General features: G+C 40.0%; 1 protein-coding gene across 2 annotated transcripts in view; it reads right to left on the bottom strand.

Annotated features, from left to right (window-relative positions):
- Window positions 1-18,316, bottom strand: part of RIC8B (RIC8 guanine nucleotide exchange factor B) — a 38,832-nt gene extending 20,516 nt beyond the window's left edge. Inside the window, exons 1-3 of one of the 2 annotated variants that reach the window (XM_086753982.1) lie at window positions 18,230-18,316; window positions 14,543-14,590; window positions 2,794-3,402 (exon numbers count right to left, since the gene is read on the bottom strand). In XM_086753982.1, coding sequence (XP_086610108.1) covers window positions 2,794-3,402; window positions 14,543-14,590; window positions 18,230-18,316 — 744 coding nt within the window. Of the gene's footprint in view, window positions 1-2,793; window positions 3,403-11,078; window positions 11,098-14,542; window positions 14,591-18,229 lie in introns of those variants that run through there. The other variant, XM_010115408.2, reaches the window with a different exon arrangement.
- Between the last annotated feature and the right edge of the window lie 229 nt (window positions 18,317-18,545).

Here is an 18,545-nt window from a genome sequence, read left to right on the forward strand (position 1 = left end):
CACCATTCCTAATATACCACTACTATCTTCTTTCTTGTATTTACACCCAGCTGCCTCTTCATCCATTTAGATTACGCATGTTCTTCTTGCCTCCTCCTCATTTAGACTTTTTGCTGCCAACAGTTTCATTTCCCCATGCAGTTTGGTTCTTTTTCTAATTCACTTGCTTCTGTTCCCTTTATACCTTTTCTCAATTTCTTTAATAACTTCTCTACTCTCAGCAACCTTATTTGCCCTACTTTTGCTCTCTCCAAGCAATTCCCCGTCCCAGTCTCCCACCAGACGGCAGCCACACAAAAGTACACCAATAACGGCAATCATTTCACTGTGTGTATCATTGTCCTCATCCTTTTTCATTAGCTCTTCTTGGCATCCATCATATGTTCTGGTGTGTTTGACCTAGCACAAAGCACCCCAATGCATCTTTTGTAACATCAGCATCCAAATCTGCCAACTGTACCACCTGCGGCTCTTGTCTGGCTTTGCTACTTTGAAACCATCTCCAGTCATTAAATACTGGTGTTTCAAATGGCTGTCTCTCCCTTAGGATGGATCCCATTTCGTTTTCTACCCATGTGCCTAACCTCCTTGCTCTCCTTTTATTTTCCATCCTGTTTACTGTTTAGAATCTCTTCATATTCTGCATCTTCAGCCCACTTAATTAACATGCTGTTTACTCTTCTTACAGATTATTAATATTTCCACAGGGATACTTGCTAAGCAGAATGTTAACAGTTACTGTTAACTGTTAACAGTTTACAAGTACTTTAGTTAAAGAGCTCTTTAGAGCTCTTTAATTTAAACATTTCCTGCTTTTAGGAACTTTCAGTAGAGAGTTATTATATAAGCGTTATCTCAAAACACCAAATAAGCTTCTCCCAGGTCAAAATGTCTTAAACTCTCATAAAAAAAAAAAAAAAAAAAAAAAAAAAAAAAAAAAAGGTTACTAACACCAGAAATTCCTCCAATCTGAAGGAAATTTTCCTGACAGCTGCATGCTTGGGCTTTTTAGGGAGGAAAAGTTTTGTGTGACAAAACCTCCCTCATTCCACAGACAGCAGCCACATGAAACCTCATAAGGTAATGCCACAGCTGTGTACCAGCTCCCACCCACCTTCCTGCAGTAAACTGGGCTTTTCACCTCTCAAGATTCCCAGTATTTTGTAAGAGTATGCCAACTGCAACATCCTTTTTTCAAAACCTCACTTCTCCAGAGGTAAACATGTAATATAGCTTCATTTTCCAGCTTAACACTTGACCTTGTTTTCCTCCAGACAGGACTTAATCACAAAGACGATGCTTCTCAAACTGAACTAGCAAACGTTCATGTAGCTGTGTTACATGCTTGACTTTGGGTAATTATTCTCCACTCAGGCTTCTACCTCCAAAACAACCACTTGCCTACACAAAGAACTTTCTCTGACAAAGCTAAAGATATTTTTAATAAAGGTTTATACCAGCAGTATAAACAAGAGAAAAGTCCCTCACTTTCTTTATATTTCCTTGAAATTCAAAGTATTAGCTTCTCTGACTCACTCAATCTTAAATTTCAGGATTTCTTATTCAGTGTATCCTTGAGACATTAAAGCAAAGAATAAGCTTCAGACTTTTCTTGAGTTTTACATTCCTTAACGTTATGATTAGTCTTATTTGCTGTTTAGTCCAATGCCCTAAAGAGAACAATTATTTGTCAATTTTAAATACTGTAATCTTCTGCTTAGCTTTACAAGCTACATATTTACAACGGCCAGTGAAAAGTTAACAACACTGTTTTAGAGACAATTTGATGTGGACTAAAAGGAAAGATTCCATATATAATTCTATTACTGTAGCACAGACTTAGGTAATTCCACAAAAAAAAAGTTATCCTTATTGTTTCTGTTTATTAACTTAGCGATGCAACACATAGGAAGCACATTTGTCTAAGAAAAAAAAAAATCTGATGTTATAATAAAAAAAAAAATAAAAATCAAGAGAAATCTTATCCGTAACAATGAAAGTGCATTTGGTTCTTGTACTTGATCTCATCTTAAAAGATCATGTTTAAGCCCAAGCCTGGGGTTGGGAGGATGGGAGAGACAGATATTAACAACAGCAACACTCTTTCTTCAGAGTTATTTGTTAAACATTAGAGTTGATGTGCTTATCATCACGCCCAGAAAAAAACAGATGAAAACTAGGGAGACTTCTCAGCTCTAATTAGTACCCTGTTGCTATAGTCTGCAGTCTCCAGAGGTGTAGCCATTGATACACTTACATTAAAAAGTTTTTCCAAGTGAGCTAATTATTAGTGAACAGCATATATTTTCTTCTGGATATCTCGGACTCTTATGAAATAGTAATCTTTGCAATTTTATTGAAAATATACAGTTCTAACTAGCATTACACAAACCAAGCTATTCTCCCATTACGCCGAAAATGTATGGACTAGATTATTTCCCTAAGTAGTAACAAGAACAAAAAAGTTATGTTGGTATTCAAAGCAATGAGCATTGAAGACTCAACACCTCTTGAAACCCCAAGATACATGACACAATCAGAATTCAGACAAATTTTCTGAGACTGATTCTACATATAGAGGAAAATACAATGCAAAATTTCAAGACTACCTTAGCTGCTTTTTTGAAAAATGCAATCGCATTCCATCAAAATTACAGTAGCAGAAGTTAAGTATTAAAATCCTTGCTATGGTGCTTGGACAAGAATTGCCTCTTGTGTATCTACCCGCTGATCTGGCTGTTTACAAGATAGAAAAAAAAAAACAATTTAAAAAACACTTCATCTAAGCCTTACCTTGCTGTGGACATTCCAGCTGTCAAGTGTTACATTAAAAAGAGCCTTTAGCGCCTCAATGGCACAATCTGTCTCTTGCAAAGATAAAGGAGACCTGTCAGGATCTGCTGCTGCTTTATATTCTTCTGTCCATCTCACACTCAGGGAACTTTCCAAAGCCTGAGTCAAAACTTGCACGCCTTGTAGTTCCTGACGCAACTGTGATCTAATATCTGTGTGCAGAAGTGACAAGAGGAAGAGGAGACGCAAATCAAAGCACTTAATGTCATCAACAAACTGTTGGTCCTTGCATTTTTCCAGAAGATTGCAGAGCATAGCTGCAAGATTCAGTTCCAAACTGAGCTTCTGTGCGACAGCACTATTAAAAATTATGTTACAGAGGCATTTTAAAGCTTCTACGATAACAGGAAATTCAGACTCTCTCTCCAAAGGATCTTCCACAGCGTCCAGCTTTGCTAGCCTCATAAGGATCTGCATGTTCCTCTTGGTGGTTACAGGCACTAAAACTTTCTTGTCCCTGGAGAGAATCCGGAGGGCCTCTAGGCAGGCAAGTTGACATGAAGTTTCTGTATCTTTTTCAAGAATGTTTAGAATTCCCTCACACAGTTTCTATGCAAACACAAATAAACAAACAAAAAAAGAACAGTTTTAGCATCAAAATATTGGTGGCAATAGGAAACTACTTTTGCTAAGCTTCCATTTAACTTCTGAGTTTTCAGCTGACTTGAGAAACTAGATACTCTGTATCAGCTCTTCAAAATATAAACTACTGAAAAAGACCTCCAAATATCATCAAAAGCAGTTTTCCTTGTGGATACAATCCAAATATATCAACACTGGCAAAAGCATGCCAAAATAGCAGATGCTATTGACCACTGCCAGTTACAAAGTTTTCTCAGTATCAGGACTAAAAACTTAAGTAGACAGAGTAACAAGGCCAGAGAGAAGTGAAAGATTTTAAAAATACGTCAAAGCAGAACAATCACACCTATAGTACCTGCAAAATTATAAGTTGTTATTTCAGTTAGGAGGCTGGGAGAAAATAAACCAAATCAAAATAACTGCTGCTCAACATACAAGTATTAGTACTCCATGTTTGGTAACAGCTATAATTTGGGTTATTACTTCAACCTAATCCACAGACTTGTCCCATCTTCAGTAAGATTCTTAGTAATGTTACCCCTGACAGAAACAGTTTTATTGGAAGACTTAGGCTGTCCTAGTTTTACCAAACCAGCAAAACTGCTGCTTTGGCAACACAGATTGTTCTTGATGTCAAAATACTTCACTGATACTTTATACCAACATGACTGCAGGGGTAAACATTAATCATAAAAATGCAGCATGAGAAAACACAACGCTCCAAGAATCTGCAGGTCAGAACGGTAACATGTGAACACCTTTTATACAACAGAAATGGACAATCGGTTGATCAATCAAAAGGGAGAAAAGACAGGACAGAAGAGATTGCTCAATGGGGGAGTACTCCATAGAGATTTTATGCCTTAAGTGGAGGACAACACTACTACTCACGGGTACCAGAGCCAAAAGTACAGTTACAAAGAAGTTCCCAGATAAGTGGCAGTAAGAACTGCATTGTACCTCACAGGACAGAGTTCCCCTCCACTTCTCACCCTACATGCTTTGTGTCTTGACCATTGACATGAATAAATTACCAAAGAAGCTAGAGTAGCACCTCTGTTGAATAGCCCTAGTGCAGAAGTCCACTTAGGACTTCAAATTCGTATTGTGGTCTCAGGGAGTATATGTCAGTAAGAAAGTGATTTTAAAAAGGGTAGGAATACTAGTAAGTAAAAAATAATTATGAGGGAGCAGTCTCTGGAATTACACTTTTCATCACTATCGCAACAAAAAGGCAGGGAATACAGCAGCCCCGACCCAAAGTTTAAAACAAAAGTTCTACTTGAAACATCCAAGCAAGTTTTGTTACTGTGATCACTTACAACCAAAGCCAAAAAAAAAAAAAAAAAAAAAAGCTTAAGTCTAAAGAAAATCTAGAACAGACACTCCAGAAGAACAAGGGAGAAAAAACCACAAGTCTTCAACAATGTTAAAAGACAATCTGTAAACAAAGCAGACAGTAGGAATGCACAATATCATCTCTAGTATGCTTGTCCTGGGGTGAAGCCCACCCAAAAGCACCACCCAGATGAGCAAGATCTTGACTACATCTCCGCAGCCTCAACTAGATTAATCCAGTAAGAGTCTGAAAACAAGGAGCGGGCTCCACTTCTTACTGTCACACAGGCAACATGAGAAATCTTTGTCTGAATGTTATAGACACTGCAACAGTATAAAACCCACATCTGACCACCTGTGCAGGTGTATAGGTACTTGCCATGGGAATTTCATAGACAAATACCTGGAAAAAGATACTCTAGAGATTTCAGAGTTCTTCAACATTACTCTAATACTGCTCCCACAGAGCTGTACAACCCCCTGACTTGAGCATAGTATGCTAGACCTGCACTAAATGTTTCTGACGGTGGCATCTTTGAAGCCTTTTTTTAAAAAATGTCTAGGAAACAAAAAAAAAATGACCTGTTTAGATCCACAGTCAAATTACCTGGTCACAACTCAACTTCTTAGAAGAATTTTGTTTCTATTGTTAAGAGAGTTTTCCATACAATTAACTTTGCTTTGCAAGCTGAAGCAGCAGTCACAAAATCTGTTTGGTTTTGAGGAGTAACACAGAACTAAACGGACAGTTCAGAGAACTCCAGGAAAAGGACAGTTTATTCTGTTTGCTGTTTAAGCACATCTCTATTAGAGTTAGCAGTTGTTGACATCAGCTGCTATAAGGTGGTCTGCATTAATTTACCCACGTTCAACAGCTGGTTCACCAACTGGACTCTCCCACTCTTCAGGAACTGTGTAGCAGTACCTTATTAACAACACAAGAAGCCAAGTCAGCAGCCTTCCCCAAACCAAGATGCTGAATGAACACTTCAAAGATATACTGGGCCAGACAGACTGTCTTATCAGTAAATAAATATAGCACAAAAATACATGTCATTTTCCATTAGCAGTGCTGAAGAATTCTAGGACTTTAAATATTAAGGATCACTTAAAAAATGATCTGATCAATACCACTGAAATTAAGGGTAGGTTCCACTCATTTTTGTTAGCAGCAGAGCCTATACACATCCTGCATTTGGTGCTCTCATCTTTAATCTCAATCAGATAAAAACTGAACACTCATTTAACTACAAAGAGACCAATCCTCCCAAATTCAGATTGTTTTGTTTTGTTTTTTTTTTTCCTTTTTGTAAGTTGCATCTACCTGCTGTTATGGAAGTGTCACTGCAAAATGTCAGAAGCGCTGCAGGGGAGATCCCAAAGGGCACCAAACTCCCACTGACTTGCCATGGGAGGTGGAAGCCTAACCATCCCTCCGTATATCTGAAGGCTACCCTTACAATTTAATTAAAGATTATAAAAACCATCACCTCATGGCTTCAAATCTTAGTGAAAGAACAACAGCAACAGAAGATTCTTAACTCTGAGTACTTGTACTAAACATAGATAGTAAATAGAAGATAAGCTTTTTTTTGAGATTTTAAAACTATTAATTACACAGACTTATGCATACTATATTAATAACTAAACCATCACATGCTTAAGAACAAGTTACTAAGCTTCCTAGCCATTACAGCAAAATACACTTTTTTAAGATATAAGATTAAGATAAGTGAAAAACACATAAGAACCCCTGTCAAAGTCTTCTGGAGTTAGACCCTGGTAAGCCATCATGAGTGATTTTAAAGAAGCCAGCATGCAGTTACGATACTGCCACTTGCAATACTACCAAAATCCGTGACAGTGAACCACTGCTGGCTGATCTCAGGTGTCAAAGGAACTTAGGAAAAAATAGAGCATCTGATTATATTTGACGAATTATCCACGGGAAGTTTTGAAGCAAGGAAACAAAATCCATCCTATTACGAAACTGCCTTGGAGACAACTAAATCCAAACACTATCCAGCACATTTTCTGCTTTCTTCTTGACAGCGTGAGAGAAAGGAGGTGCAGAGAGAAGACAAACAGGAAAGGATGGGACCACAAAAGCATTATCATCCTTTTCATTTTCTTTAGGTGGTGCTTTTTCTAGCTCCCTGCTAGCATGGCATAAGCTAAGGGACACAGATGTTATTTATTTGCTTGGAAATGAAAGCAAGTGAAAGAATTCAGACAGCAAGGTACCTCCCCTTTCACATAAAATATTATGATTGTCCTAGCTTCAGGGTTTTATTGCTATCCCCTAAACTATTGTATTAATTTAGCATTTCTTTTTTTGAGTTCTATCCTTTCAACATTCAGAAGGAAGTTTGACTTTCATCAGTCGTGCAACAAAAGAGCTATATTTCATATACTTTTCCACAGAATCAAGACAATTTCTAGTCTTTTTAAACTTTTAAAAATTGTAATACATTCACTTCTCCTAAACTCAAAAATTTTCAGCTTTTGTGCTAACAGCAAGGTTAGGAAGGAGCAATATATATCATTCCTTTTATCTGTGCTGTAGTGTGAGTAATGTTAAAACATATTACAATTTTACTGCATGTTAAAACAGGAAGCCAAGAAACATTGATTTATCATCTTGTCTTGATGAGGAAAATATTAATCCATTTTGGTCCTTTATCCTGATAGCATAAATGCTTGATGCTAAGAAGCAACATGATCCTATAGAAAAAGCAATATCTTGAGATACAAGGGACCCGCATTGTTTTCCTTGCTCAGCCACAGATCTCTTGAGGCTTTGGGCAAAAATGTATCATCTGTTCACTGCCATTTTCTTTCGCCATCTTTGTTTACAGGCTAATTAGATAGGGGGAGTAGGGGAAAGGAGAGGGGAGCACTGTAACTACTTATTAGCAGGTGCTTATATTTTCCAGGCTCAACCTCAGCTGGGGATACTAGGTGCTTGTGAAAGATAGGTTAATGATCTTGCTCTTTGGTGTTGGGGTCCCTGCATGTGAGGGCCTTTTCCACCTGCCCTCTTTGTGTTTGAAGATGTTTAGGAAGCACACATCACCTATATCCACTTTTTTTTTCAATTCACAGACCGCTAAACTTTGGCTACATTGTCAGCTGAATTTACTGTAGCTTCTCAACATCAGAGTAATAAGTCTTGTCGAGAAAAGGAGACAATTTCCCTCTATTTGCTTCTTCCCCTTTGGCAAATCATTCTCTTTACTTATACAGGTCTTTGGATCAGAGCAGGAACAAGAGGATATACTCTCCATTCTGCAAGTATTCAAATCCAAGCAAATAACACTGCTTTATTGAATACAGCATTTAATTTAGACACAGACTATTCAGTGCTAGAAAAGCTGCAATTCAAAAGTGAACAACAGAAGTTCTGCTAAGCATTACAGAAACAGAGTGCATACCTTATCTCTCCTTCTCTGCACTTTTATTCTTAAAATATGCCATTGCTGCTGTAAGTACCAGGAGAGGTATGCTTCTTAGCATTCAAGTTTAAATTAAAGTAAGAGGGGAAAAAAAAAAAAACTAACCTATTGTTAAATTGACTTGGAAATACATGTTGCTTCTATTTTCCACTTTCCTCAGTGACAGAGCATATTAGTGACAAATTTGACAGAAAAGTCCATCAAGAACAGAAATTCTACAACAGCAGAACAAAAGAGGTGTGCCTGGTTTTGTATCACTTTCACTTATTTCTCAAGATCAACGTTCTTAAGACTTCTTTGTATATTTCACAGCACTTCGAACAGCAAGTGCTATTAGCAGACAGGGAGCAATATGAGTATGTTAGACTTAGGAAATTCTTACTGCTCTTGTTCAGCTTAACTTAAATAAAAATCAAGCTTTTCAAAGCGCTGTCCATAAAATCCAAATTACTCCTCCCCACTCTTCTTTAATAGCTGGGGAAAAAAAGTCATAGACCTAAGAGTGAGTGTTTGCTCACTCTTCTAGCATGGGTGAACCAGAAACCGCAACGTCTTTGGCCTAATCAAGTACTATGTGCCATTTATTTAGGAGAATGGGAACATCATAAGTGGTACCAGGTCATACTTTCCTTCTCCTGCACTGGCTTAAGTCCCTCTAGTTCTCTTTGTCTTCTGACTCATGTTTTTCATAATTTTCAAATTTAAATTTTAATTACATTCTCTCTAAGGGGTTCAAGACAAGTACATTTTTAATTTAATTCAACCCAGCTCTGCAGCTGTTCAGTGGTGAGAACGGTTAACAAAATAAACTGTAGTGCCAGGCACAAAGTTCAAGGCACTGTATTTCCTCAACAGGTCATACAGGTCTGCTGCTCTTTACCCCGTCTGTATTGCTGTCTGTTCCTCAAACTTACCTTCTACCATGCTGTAACCATGAAGATTCACAGCAGACTCTACTCAATGTCAGGTAATTGAAATGCATGTTAGTAGTAATCACAATAAACTGGACATTAGTTTTTACAACTCTAATTTTCTGTGGCTGTCCAATTTACTCAGAAGCTTTTCTTAGATAGCCTTAAGTAGTCTCTCTCCATCTCATATAAGGCAAAATTAGACATTTTATGTGTTTCTTATATTTTCACTAGACTGTACAAAACAGTATTGTAGACAACCAAAGAGAAACTACATTTCTGGCAAGTCAAGAGATAAGAGATTCCAGGAGCAAAGAGGCATAACTTGGAATTGCTGAATAAGAACAGTGGCTGATCATTTCTGCTAACAGGAGCAGCACTAAAAGACAAAAAGTAAGCGTTTTATTCTGCTATGAGATTAAGCATCCAAGGCTGTACGAAAGTAAGTCCAAGAGTATTTGAAATATTAGATCAAGCTTTCATTTTCTCTGGAAGTTGAGACAACATTTACATAACATTTATAATCAACTGTGCTGAATAATGAGACCATTAGATAACCTCTTTTGAAAAGGCCATGCCCAATTTTTGCCCAGTCTTTGTGGACAGACATGGGTGGGGAGGGAAAGTGTACACTTGTATTCCTTGAGGATTCGGTCCGCTTCATCTCAAAACTTCATTGTTCAGCCCCTGTCGACAGCAGGAGCTTGGCCTGTTTGGCAGGAGCTGGCCAGCTCTGACACGGCAGAGGTCCAAGTAGCAGGTTTGAACATGTAAGACCTTAGGCTAGTCGGCACTCTGCAGGTAAGGTGAGGAGCATGCAGAGTACTCTGTGTTGTCACAACTGGTTACAGAAAGGTGAAATTCTGCATAGCAGCACTCTCAACAGCCCTCCTTGCCCTCGTCACCGACCAGGGTGAGGGGGAACCCTTTATAACCTCTGTAACCCAGTGGCAAAAGAAGGGTTTTAAAAGGAGAGGTGAGTTTCACTGGCTTGACACAAACCTTAAGAGATGTAAAGCCAGAAAAATTATGGATGGGAGTGGGCAGGACCAGAGGGAATTAGAACATATGCTTAGTATTAATGAAGGATACTTACTAACTTTTCTTCTCTTACAGACTGGTATTCCCTTAAGGGGTTTCAGTAAAGTCAGAACAATAACGACAACAATTAATACTAAGATACCACACAGTGTGCCCACAGGAGCGCTTGAGCCTAATATTTTTATAGGACACTTACGAACAGACTTTAAAAGTTACTGGGAGGAGAAAAGTTCTGTGCCTTTGCAGCTGTAGAAACCGCCAGACCTCCCAGAAGTGTCGCAGTGTCAGCAGCACTATCTAATAACGAGCCAGTTCTGAGATTTAGAGTGTGACAGCATCACACACACATCAACATACTTTACTGCTTTCATCCTTCCAAAGTTCAAATATGGTACAGTCCACAGCCTTAAGGAATCTCCCCACATCATGAATTTAATTAGGAGAGAAAGTCCCACAATACATTTGATGTGATTTACCATCATCTATTTCAACACCTTTAAAACATTCGGTAGTGTTGGGGAAAAGATTGTTTTGGTGACTTTCTTCCCACTTAAAGGAGGTCTTGAATTTCAGATCCATTATGTTCAAATTGAACCTGAACAATAAACCGAGAAAACTGATCTCAGACTTTAAAGATTTATGTTACAGGACTGACCCAACACAGTAAGCCAGAGACAGTAGAGTACAAACCAGATGTTATCAGTACTACAAGAAGTGAGGCAGACAAACTATAAGGAGTTGAAGAGGAAATATGTCAATCACGATGACTCTACCATTTCAGGCAATAATATGGCTTATGAATATTTGGCTGCTGCTTTTTTTCCCCTTCCTCCCCTAAACTCAGCATCTTCATCCAATATAAAAAGCCAGTCTTGCTTGCTACTTTGGACAGACTTACTTTCTCTGTTCTGTCACCTAGGCAAACGGTGCTGTAGCTCCTTCCAGTTGCGCAATGCCATGGCTAACTAGGGAATCAGTACCGACAGATGTCTCCAGGCCACAAACAGTGCTGTGATTTTCTCACCATTTAAAGTCCGCAAACAGCACAAATGTGTTACCACTTTAGAAGCAGGATTTGGGCCTGACAAGGTATAAATAATAGAGAACAAAGCTATTAAATGACAAGAAAGTGGTTCTAAAAAAAAAAAAAAAAAACAAAAAAAACCAACAACAACAAACCAAAACAAAAAAAAAAAAACCAAACCACAAACCAAAACCACCTTTCCTTTTTGTATTAGGACATTTGAGACTAGAGCTGAAGTGCCTGCTGTGCCACATCAAGAGGGAGACACCATGCCTGACACCTCTTTCCAAGGTGACTGCCCAGGCAAGTTACCAGATACTGGAGTTGATTCCAGCACGGACCTACAGAACCAACTGTTTGTGTCAACCACATCACGCTGCTGTGAACTGCGGCAGTTCTGAAGACTCAACCTTTTCCAGCAAAACACTGTCAAAACTTCTTGGCTGGTTGAGACAAATATTTGCGATTTCTAAGAGCTGGTTAAGGTCCTCTGAAGCAACCACATTGCCTTAATTTCAGCTGCTATTCCAGAACACAGTTACCTCTGGTTGGCAATTTCTATACTGTTTACACACACAAACTGCAAACAAGCTTTCAAACATTTGTATTTTTATTAGCATATGACAAGTTTAGAAGGAATGGCACCAACTTGATCTGCCTGGTATCTGAGTAGATCTTACAGCACAACACTCGTTGCCAACTGATTCATATCCATAGCACTCATCACATAGGCCAATGCAGACACATCCATCATTAAACAAAACAACCAGCACAAGTAACAGCGCACATTACGATCTTGTGGTTTTTATCATTCTGTGATGTATTAAAGTCCAGTGGCTACGTCCAGATAGGTGAACTTGATAGCATTACCTCTCTTCCTGCCTTCTAGAGGACACAGCCTACTTTCCTACTGGAGTTCAGTATTATCATCTCACTGCAGATTTAGTTAGCTTACAGTCTAAAGCATCATGATTTGATAGCCATATTATGACAGAACAACTTTTGCTGTCCGATTTACCCAGATTCTACAGTCATCTGATTTACCCAGATTCTACAGTCATCTGATTTACCCAGATTCTACAGTCAAGCTGTAGTTTTGTCCTTACTATCTTTCATATTTTACAGCGTGTCACTGTTGTATACAGGTTGTCCTCCCCCTAACAGCATCCAACCTAGAAAAGCATAAAGCTCAGTTATGCCTACATTACAATACAATTACACTGTGGCCACAACCTTGCTGTAATTCTAAGGTCATGGCTGAAGCTGTGTGGTGAGGCAGAGAAAAAGACTTGCATTGATCTTTTACTTGCACGCTTGCAGATGTGAATGACTGACAAAGTCTGTGAGGATTGCTGGAGTAAATAACTGAAAGAAAATTTACTCCTAGGCATGAACAAACCAAATATGCAACAAGAGACCTCTAAGATGTATGTATTGCATTCATCAGCTTATAAGCTGGTGGCAAGTTTCCAATAGCACCAGAAACCACAGACAAAGTACTGAAGTCCCTCTGCATTTGTGACTCTGATCACATATGATTAATGTCTTTTCCAGTAAGGAAAGAACTCTATTAAAACGCAATTTAAAAAAAAAAAAATTTTTTTTTAGAATACAATTGTTAAGTCTGCTTACTGTCCTAAACATTCCTTGATGAGGTTCATCCAGCTTTAAGTTAATGTCACAGAAAGAACAACAATTTGCCCAGAAAATGTGTCAATAAATTAAGTAATAATTCTATCAAGGATTTTCAGAATACTTCTTATCAAGACAGAACCCACAACCAACTACAGCAACAGGCTTAAAACATTGAATAAAACATTATTCAACTGCATGTACACCTCTAAAACATTCATCTTACAAACCTATCAAACATACTTCAGCGTTTGTCATACGGCTACTGCTCAACTACGGCTTTAAACACTGATTCAAATTTCCATAATCCTACAATAAGTTAAAGATATTTCCCATAAAAATTCTGTTACAACTCTGCATTTAACACATATCTAAATTACAAGCAAGAAAGCTACATATATTACTGCGAGGCAGGGGGAAATCTCATCAAGTCTGTAACAACCATTCTGTAAGATACAAAAAGCAAAGCAGGGAAAGATGTTTCAGAGAGCTCTCAGGACTGTGAAACACACCTACTCTACAGGAAGACTGGAGAAGGCTTCTAGGCCACATTCCTGGTTTTATTTTATTTTTATTTATGAGAGACAAAAGCAATATATACTGTAAGTTTTATGTAACTTTCTCTGTTACTTTCATGCTGAACTGCATACATGCACACAAGACTGAAGTCAAGCTAAGAGGGCTTTTGAGTCATCTGTGTAATAAACAACTGTCTCAACAGTATCCTACACAACTGATGGGTTTGTAAATGCAAAGGACAGAAAGACTTATCCCATCTATTTCTCCCAGAAAGAGACTTAAAACCTGAAAATAGTTAGATTTTGCACAAAATCATTGAAAGAATTTATGTGTCCAATATGAGACAAGCTACCCTTGCAGGAACGTTGCAGTTCAGATTTCAAGCTTTGAGTTTATTTCAGAAATAGAGGAAACATGCAACCTCATTCACTACTGAACATCTTCTGAATAAATACGCAAATTAGCCCAAAAACTAATTAAAGAAAAGAAAGGAAGGGTCTTTTCATTACATATTAGGAAAAAAAACAAACACACACCCACCCAAGGGTAGCCCAAGCTTTAAATGCGAGGCTGTGAATGGATCTCCAGGGACCCGTTAAGCCCTAACACTTCTGTACAGCCCCATGCTGTAACACACAAACTTTTCCCATCTTTGGAACCTGACATGCACAGTACACATTCTGCTGATTACAGCTACCTTTGGATTAACAGGCTTCTGTAGCTCTGCCTCCCTTACAGCTCCATAGCTTTCTTCTGTACTTATCCGTTCATCTTAGTCTCTAATAATTATTCTCTAAGTAACTAACATGGACAAGAAAATGATACCTGCTGAGAGGAGAAAAAAATTGCGAAAATGCATTGCAAAATGTTTCTCTCAGATCCAGAAGAAAAGAATATCTTTACTCTATTCACCCACCCCAAATCTGTACCCAACAAAATTATTTATAGGCGTTTCTGTTACTACTTTTATTCAAGACAGAGCTTTTTGTTAGGCAGATCTGTTTTTCAGAAAAAAAGAGGAATGGCTAGTTGTCACATCTCTTGCACTAAAGAAACAAAATTGAAAACAGAACTTCATAATCACTAATTGCACCCTTTCACAATGGCAGCTAAGTTAAGAGACTGCTTTTCCTTTGTCATACTTTGAACCAGAGCAGGTATGCAGCTTAATAGCCTATTTTACTTACTTTTCTTTTGTCTTCGTCTACTGGATCAAATCTGAAAACAGCCCGATTCTGTAAAAAAAAGAGAAGAGTTTGCATTTGCTACATGAACATCAGCTGCCAAATAACACCTGCCAAACTGTTATAAAACTTTAGGAGTCTGGTTAAAATCAGCTTCAGATAATGAGGCCATAATCATGTCAACTCATATCCTTTCCCATTCTACACAACAGAAGAGCTTTAGTAAGCGGCTCCAACTAATGATTTCACAATTACCTCACTACTGGTGCAGAGCAAGCCTTGACCTTGGCTGTGTTTCTGATGCGAGTTAACAGCCTCTCATATCACAATTTACAAAGTGAAAGACATTATAGCTACCGTCTTGTGTTTTACAGATACCTTATTATTCAGACTCTTCCCCAAGCAATTCTTGTTTACAAGCTTTTGACTGCACTTTAAAAAGTGCTCCACACTGGAACAACTGTAGCATAATCTTGCCCAGAAAACAAGTAGTACAAATCAAATCAGACTCCCTATAAAAACTACTAGTTTCCATATTGTAGCAATTTCCAAAACACATTACCAACGTATCTGTTTTCTCTGGTACAGTTAAACACAAGATAGACATGGTCTAACAACGAGCACTTATTTCCTGTTAAACACTTTGAATAGTACTGAGTCTAGTTCTATCTTAGCATCCTGAAGTACACAATTAGTGAAATATTACTCGTATGACAGAGAGTTTATTCTGCCAGTCAAAGAAAACAGCAGTAATACCAGAGGTATTTTAATGACATTTTAAAACTTCCAAGCTAGATGAACAGCTTCTAAAGAATTTAAAATCTCAGTTTCTACTATTTCTGATACACAACTTGGTACACGATGCAAGTGACTGAAAAACAAAAGTGACCCTCCAGAGCACATCAGTGGGCTTCTTACCTTTCATGACACAAGGTCACAATTTCACAGAAAGGCCTTGGACATCTACCCTACCAGTATCAGTTAGATCTTTGAGGATGGTAGGAAACTTACTCCTCTCCTTTCTCTTACAGGGCTCCCGATAACACTATTGAATCACACAAGTTCAGCAAAATGCCAGCCAAAAACAGGTGAACATTAACTGATGAGCAATTAACCAAGAGAAGGCAATCTCTGAATTTGCACATGAACATTTTTGGAAATTTACAAAAGAAATGTAGTGACAGTAAGTAGTCTAAGTGCTGGAGGAACAGAGATCTGGAATCATCACTGTAAATGGGACAGCATAGGGGAGCAAGAACAGACCTATTCATTCATCTCATTACAGTTGTCCTATAGCCACCTGCACTTCAGAACTACACTTAATCCAACCTTTCTCTTCAATAAAGCATATTTAATTTGTTATTTGGAGAAAAAAAACTAAGGAAACCTAAAGCCCAGAAGAGGCATGGGTAAAGATCTGGAACCTGGAGTACTGTGCCCAGTCTTTGCTGGCTCACAGGCAATGTATCCAAGTCAGTAACACACTGCACAGAAAGACAGATGTAGGAAACATTAAGGCAAACCTCTTAACAAGAAACACAGTAAGAGAAACATCACATTGAGATAGTATTAAAAGATTCTCATCCCACTTCAAAAGAAGTATTTAGTGACACATGTAACTCCAAGACTTCATTCAGACTTGAAATGACAAAATAGAAACCAGACCAGCTCACACTCTGTCCTTCACCATTCAGCTTAAGCCTAATAATTCATCTGAAGAAGCTGCTGAGAAGGCATAAAAACTGTACATCAAAATTAAGAAATTATATTTGTTTGCGCTTTTTGGCTGAACACATTTAAAAAAGGGTCATTTTCAAGAGTAAAGATGGGAGATAAAATATTCCCTCAAAGTCCTTCCTCTGTACCTTAGATGTCAGCAAAGTTAAAACAGTTAGATGGGTGTAATGAACTCTAGACCAACCAATCCTTCAAAGTGTCCTGCAGCTGTCACCGATCTCTACATTTGAGTTTCATGGGCACAAAGGCAGCCTATGTAAAGACTGTTGCCCAAGCTTCTAGAAGCTCAACTTTGAGTGAACATATCAGTTGTTGCCATTGTTACACTCAAAACTCATTGCACGTAAGACAGCAAACTTGAAGCCCTCTTTGGAGGCTGAAGAATTAACCATACACCAATCCACATTCATTTGGCTTCTCCCCTAATGACAGAGCTAGGAATCTTTAACTAAAAACTTGAATGTTTGTTCCCATAACAGATTCCAAAATTTCAGCAAATAGTTAGTTCAACCCAACTGCATTTAAATTACATTCAAAACCAAACTCCAAGTAAGCGCCAGCTTTGTGAACCTATGTGCCAGTCACAGAAGCATCTACAGAAATGACAGACACCTGATAGGTTGAGATGTGATCTTCAGAAATGGACTACACACTGCTCTACTGAAATCTAGGTGCCAAAATGTCCCTATCAGAGGATGGGGGAAATAAAATCCACCTAAAACTTAGCCTCACTCCAATTTCTACTTCCCGACATTATCAGGAAAACCCTGGCTTAGCATACACATATCACACCGTAATGGCAGTGGACACTAGCTGCTCTTTAACACTCATCAGCATTAAAAGCTCAACCTGTCTTAACCCTGCTTTTAGCTGACTCCCCTTTTCCCTTTGCTTGGCCAGAAACGCAGCAAAATCAAGGCAGGTCTGGCAGTCCATTTTACACACACTCCCTCCCAGTACAGGGCTACTCCTTTGCCCGTGGACAGGGTCACTGCTGAAGCGACGCAAAGGCCTCTGTCCCACAGGCCACCTAGACCTGGTGACAAAGGACTGCTCAAGAAGTCACAGGAGTGCCACAAAGGTGATCAGAGGGCTGGAGCACCTCTCCTGTGAGGACAGGCTGAGAGAGTTGGGGCTGTTCAGCCTGGAGAAGAGGAGGCTCTAGGGAGACATTATAGCAGCCTTCCAGTACCTCAAGGGGGCCTACAGGAAAAATGGGGAGAAACTCTTCAGTAGGGCCTGCTGTGACAGGACTAGGGGTAATAATTTCAAAATAGAGGGAGGTAGATTCAGATTAGACATTAGGAAAAAAATTTTTTACACTGAGAGTTGTAGAGCACTGGAACAGGTTGCCCCGAGAGGTGGTGGAGGCCCCATCCCTGGAAACGTTCAAGGCCAGGTTGGATGGGGCTCTAAGCAACCTGATCTGGTTGGAGATGTCCCTGCTTCTTGCAGGGGAGTTGGACTAGGTGACCTTTAAAGGTCCCTTCCAACCCAAACCACTTTATGATTCTGTAAGTCACAGGTGACCAGGTACACAATGTCGTTATCCCAGAGACCTTGTGTTTTTCTCTCCAGCCTCCTCCCAGAGGTGTGTGCAGGTTACAAGATTTGTGAGGCAAACGTACGCTACAGAGCGGCAGTTTTTACAGCCTGATGGCCAACAGCCCGCTCCGCTACACGTCAGGCCAGTAAAGTGGAGGCAAGACGGAGGGCGCGGGGGGACCAAGCCCGGCAGCGAGCCTGATGTACCGGCGGCACGGCTGGGTCTGCGCCCCGGGCAGGCCTGCTTTCCTCCGGGCGCTGCCCTCACTCACCACCCATGCCCGGGGCGGCAGCGGCGGGAGCCCCGGCCAGGGGAGCGGGACCCGCCGCGGAAGAGGGGGGGTGCAGAGGGGCCGGCTCGCGCCGCCGGGGAAAGACGTTCGCCCGCCCTCCTCAACGGCCCGTTACCTCCTCGTTGTACCGCACCAGGACCCGCTCCACAGCCTGGGCGCCACCTCGCCCCTCCACGGCCTCCAGCACCGCGCCCAGCTCCATGCCCGCCGACCGCCGCCACCCGCCACCCTCCCGGCTCCGCCGGCAGCAGCCGCCACCGCCCCGCCGCGCCCTGACCTCCTACCCCCCGCCCCACCTGACGTCACGTGACGTGACAGGACGCAACGCTCCCCTTAGAAACCGCCCGGACTGGCAGGCAGCGCTCGCGCGCTACTGGCTGGAGGGGGCGGCCGCTTGCACAACCGAGCGCTGCTATTGGCTGCCCTCCCGC

This window comes from Chlamydotis macqueenii, chromosome 1 (genome assembly GCF_036417535.1).
Source record: "Chlamydotis macqueenii isolate bChlMac1 chromosome 1, bChlMac1.mat, whole genome shotgun sequence".
NCBI classification, from domain to species: domain Eukaryota; kingdom Metazoa; phylum Chordata; class Aves; order Otidiformes; family Otididae; genus Chlamydotis; species Chlamydotis macqueenii.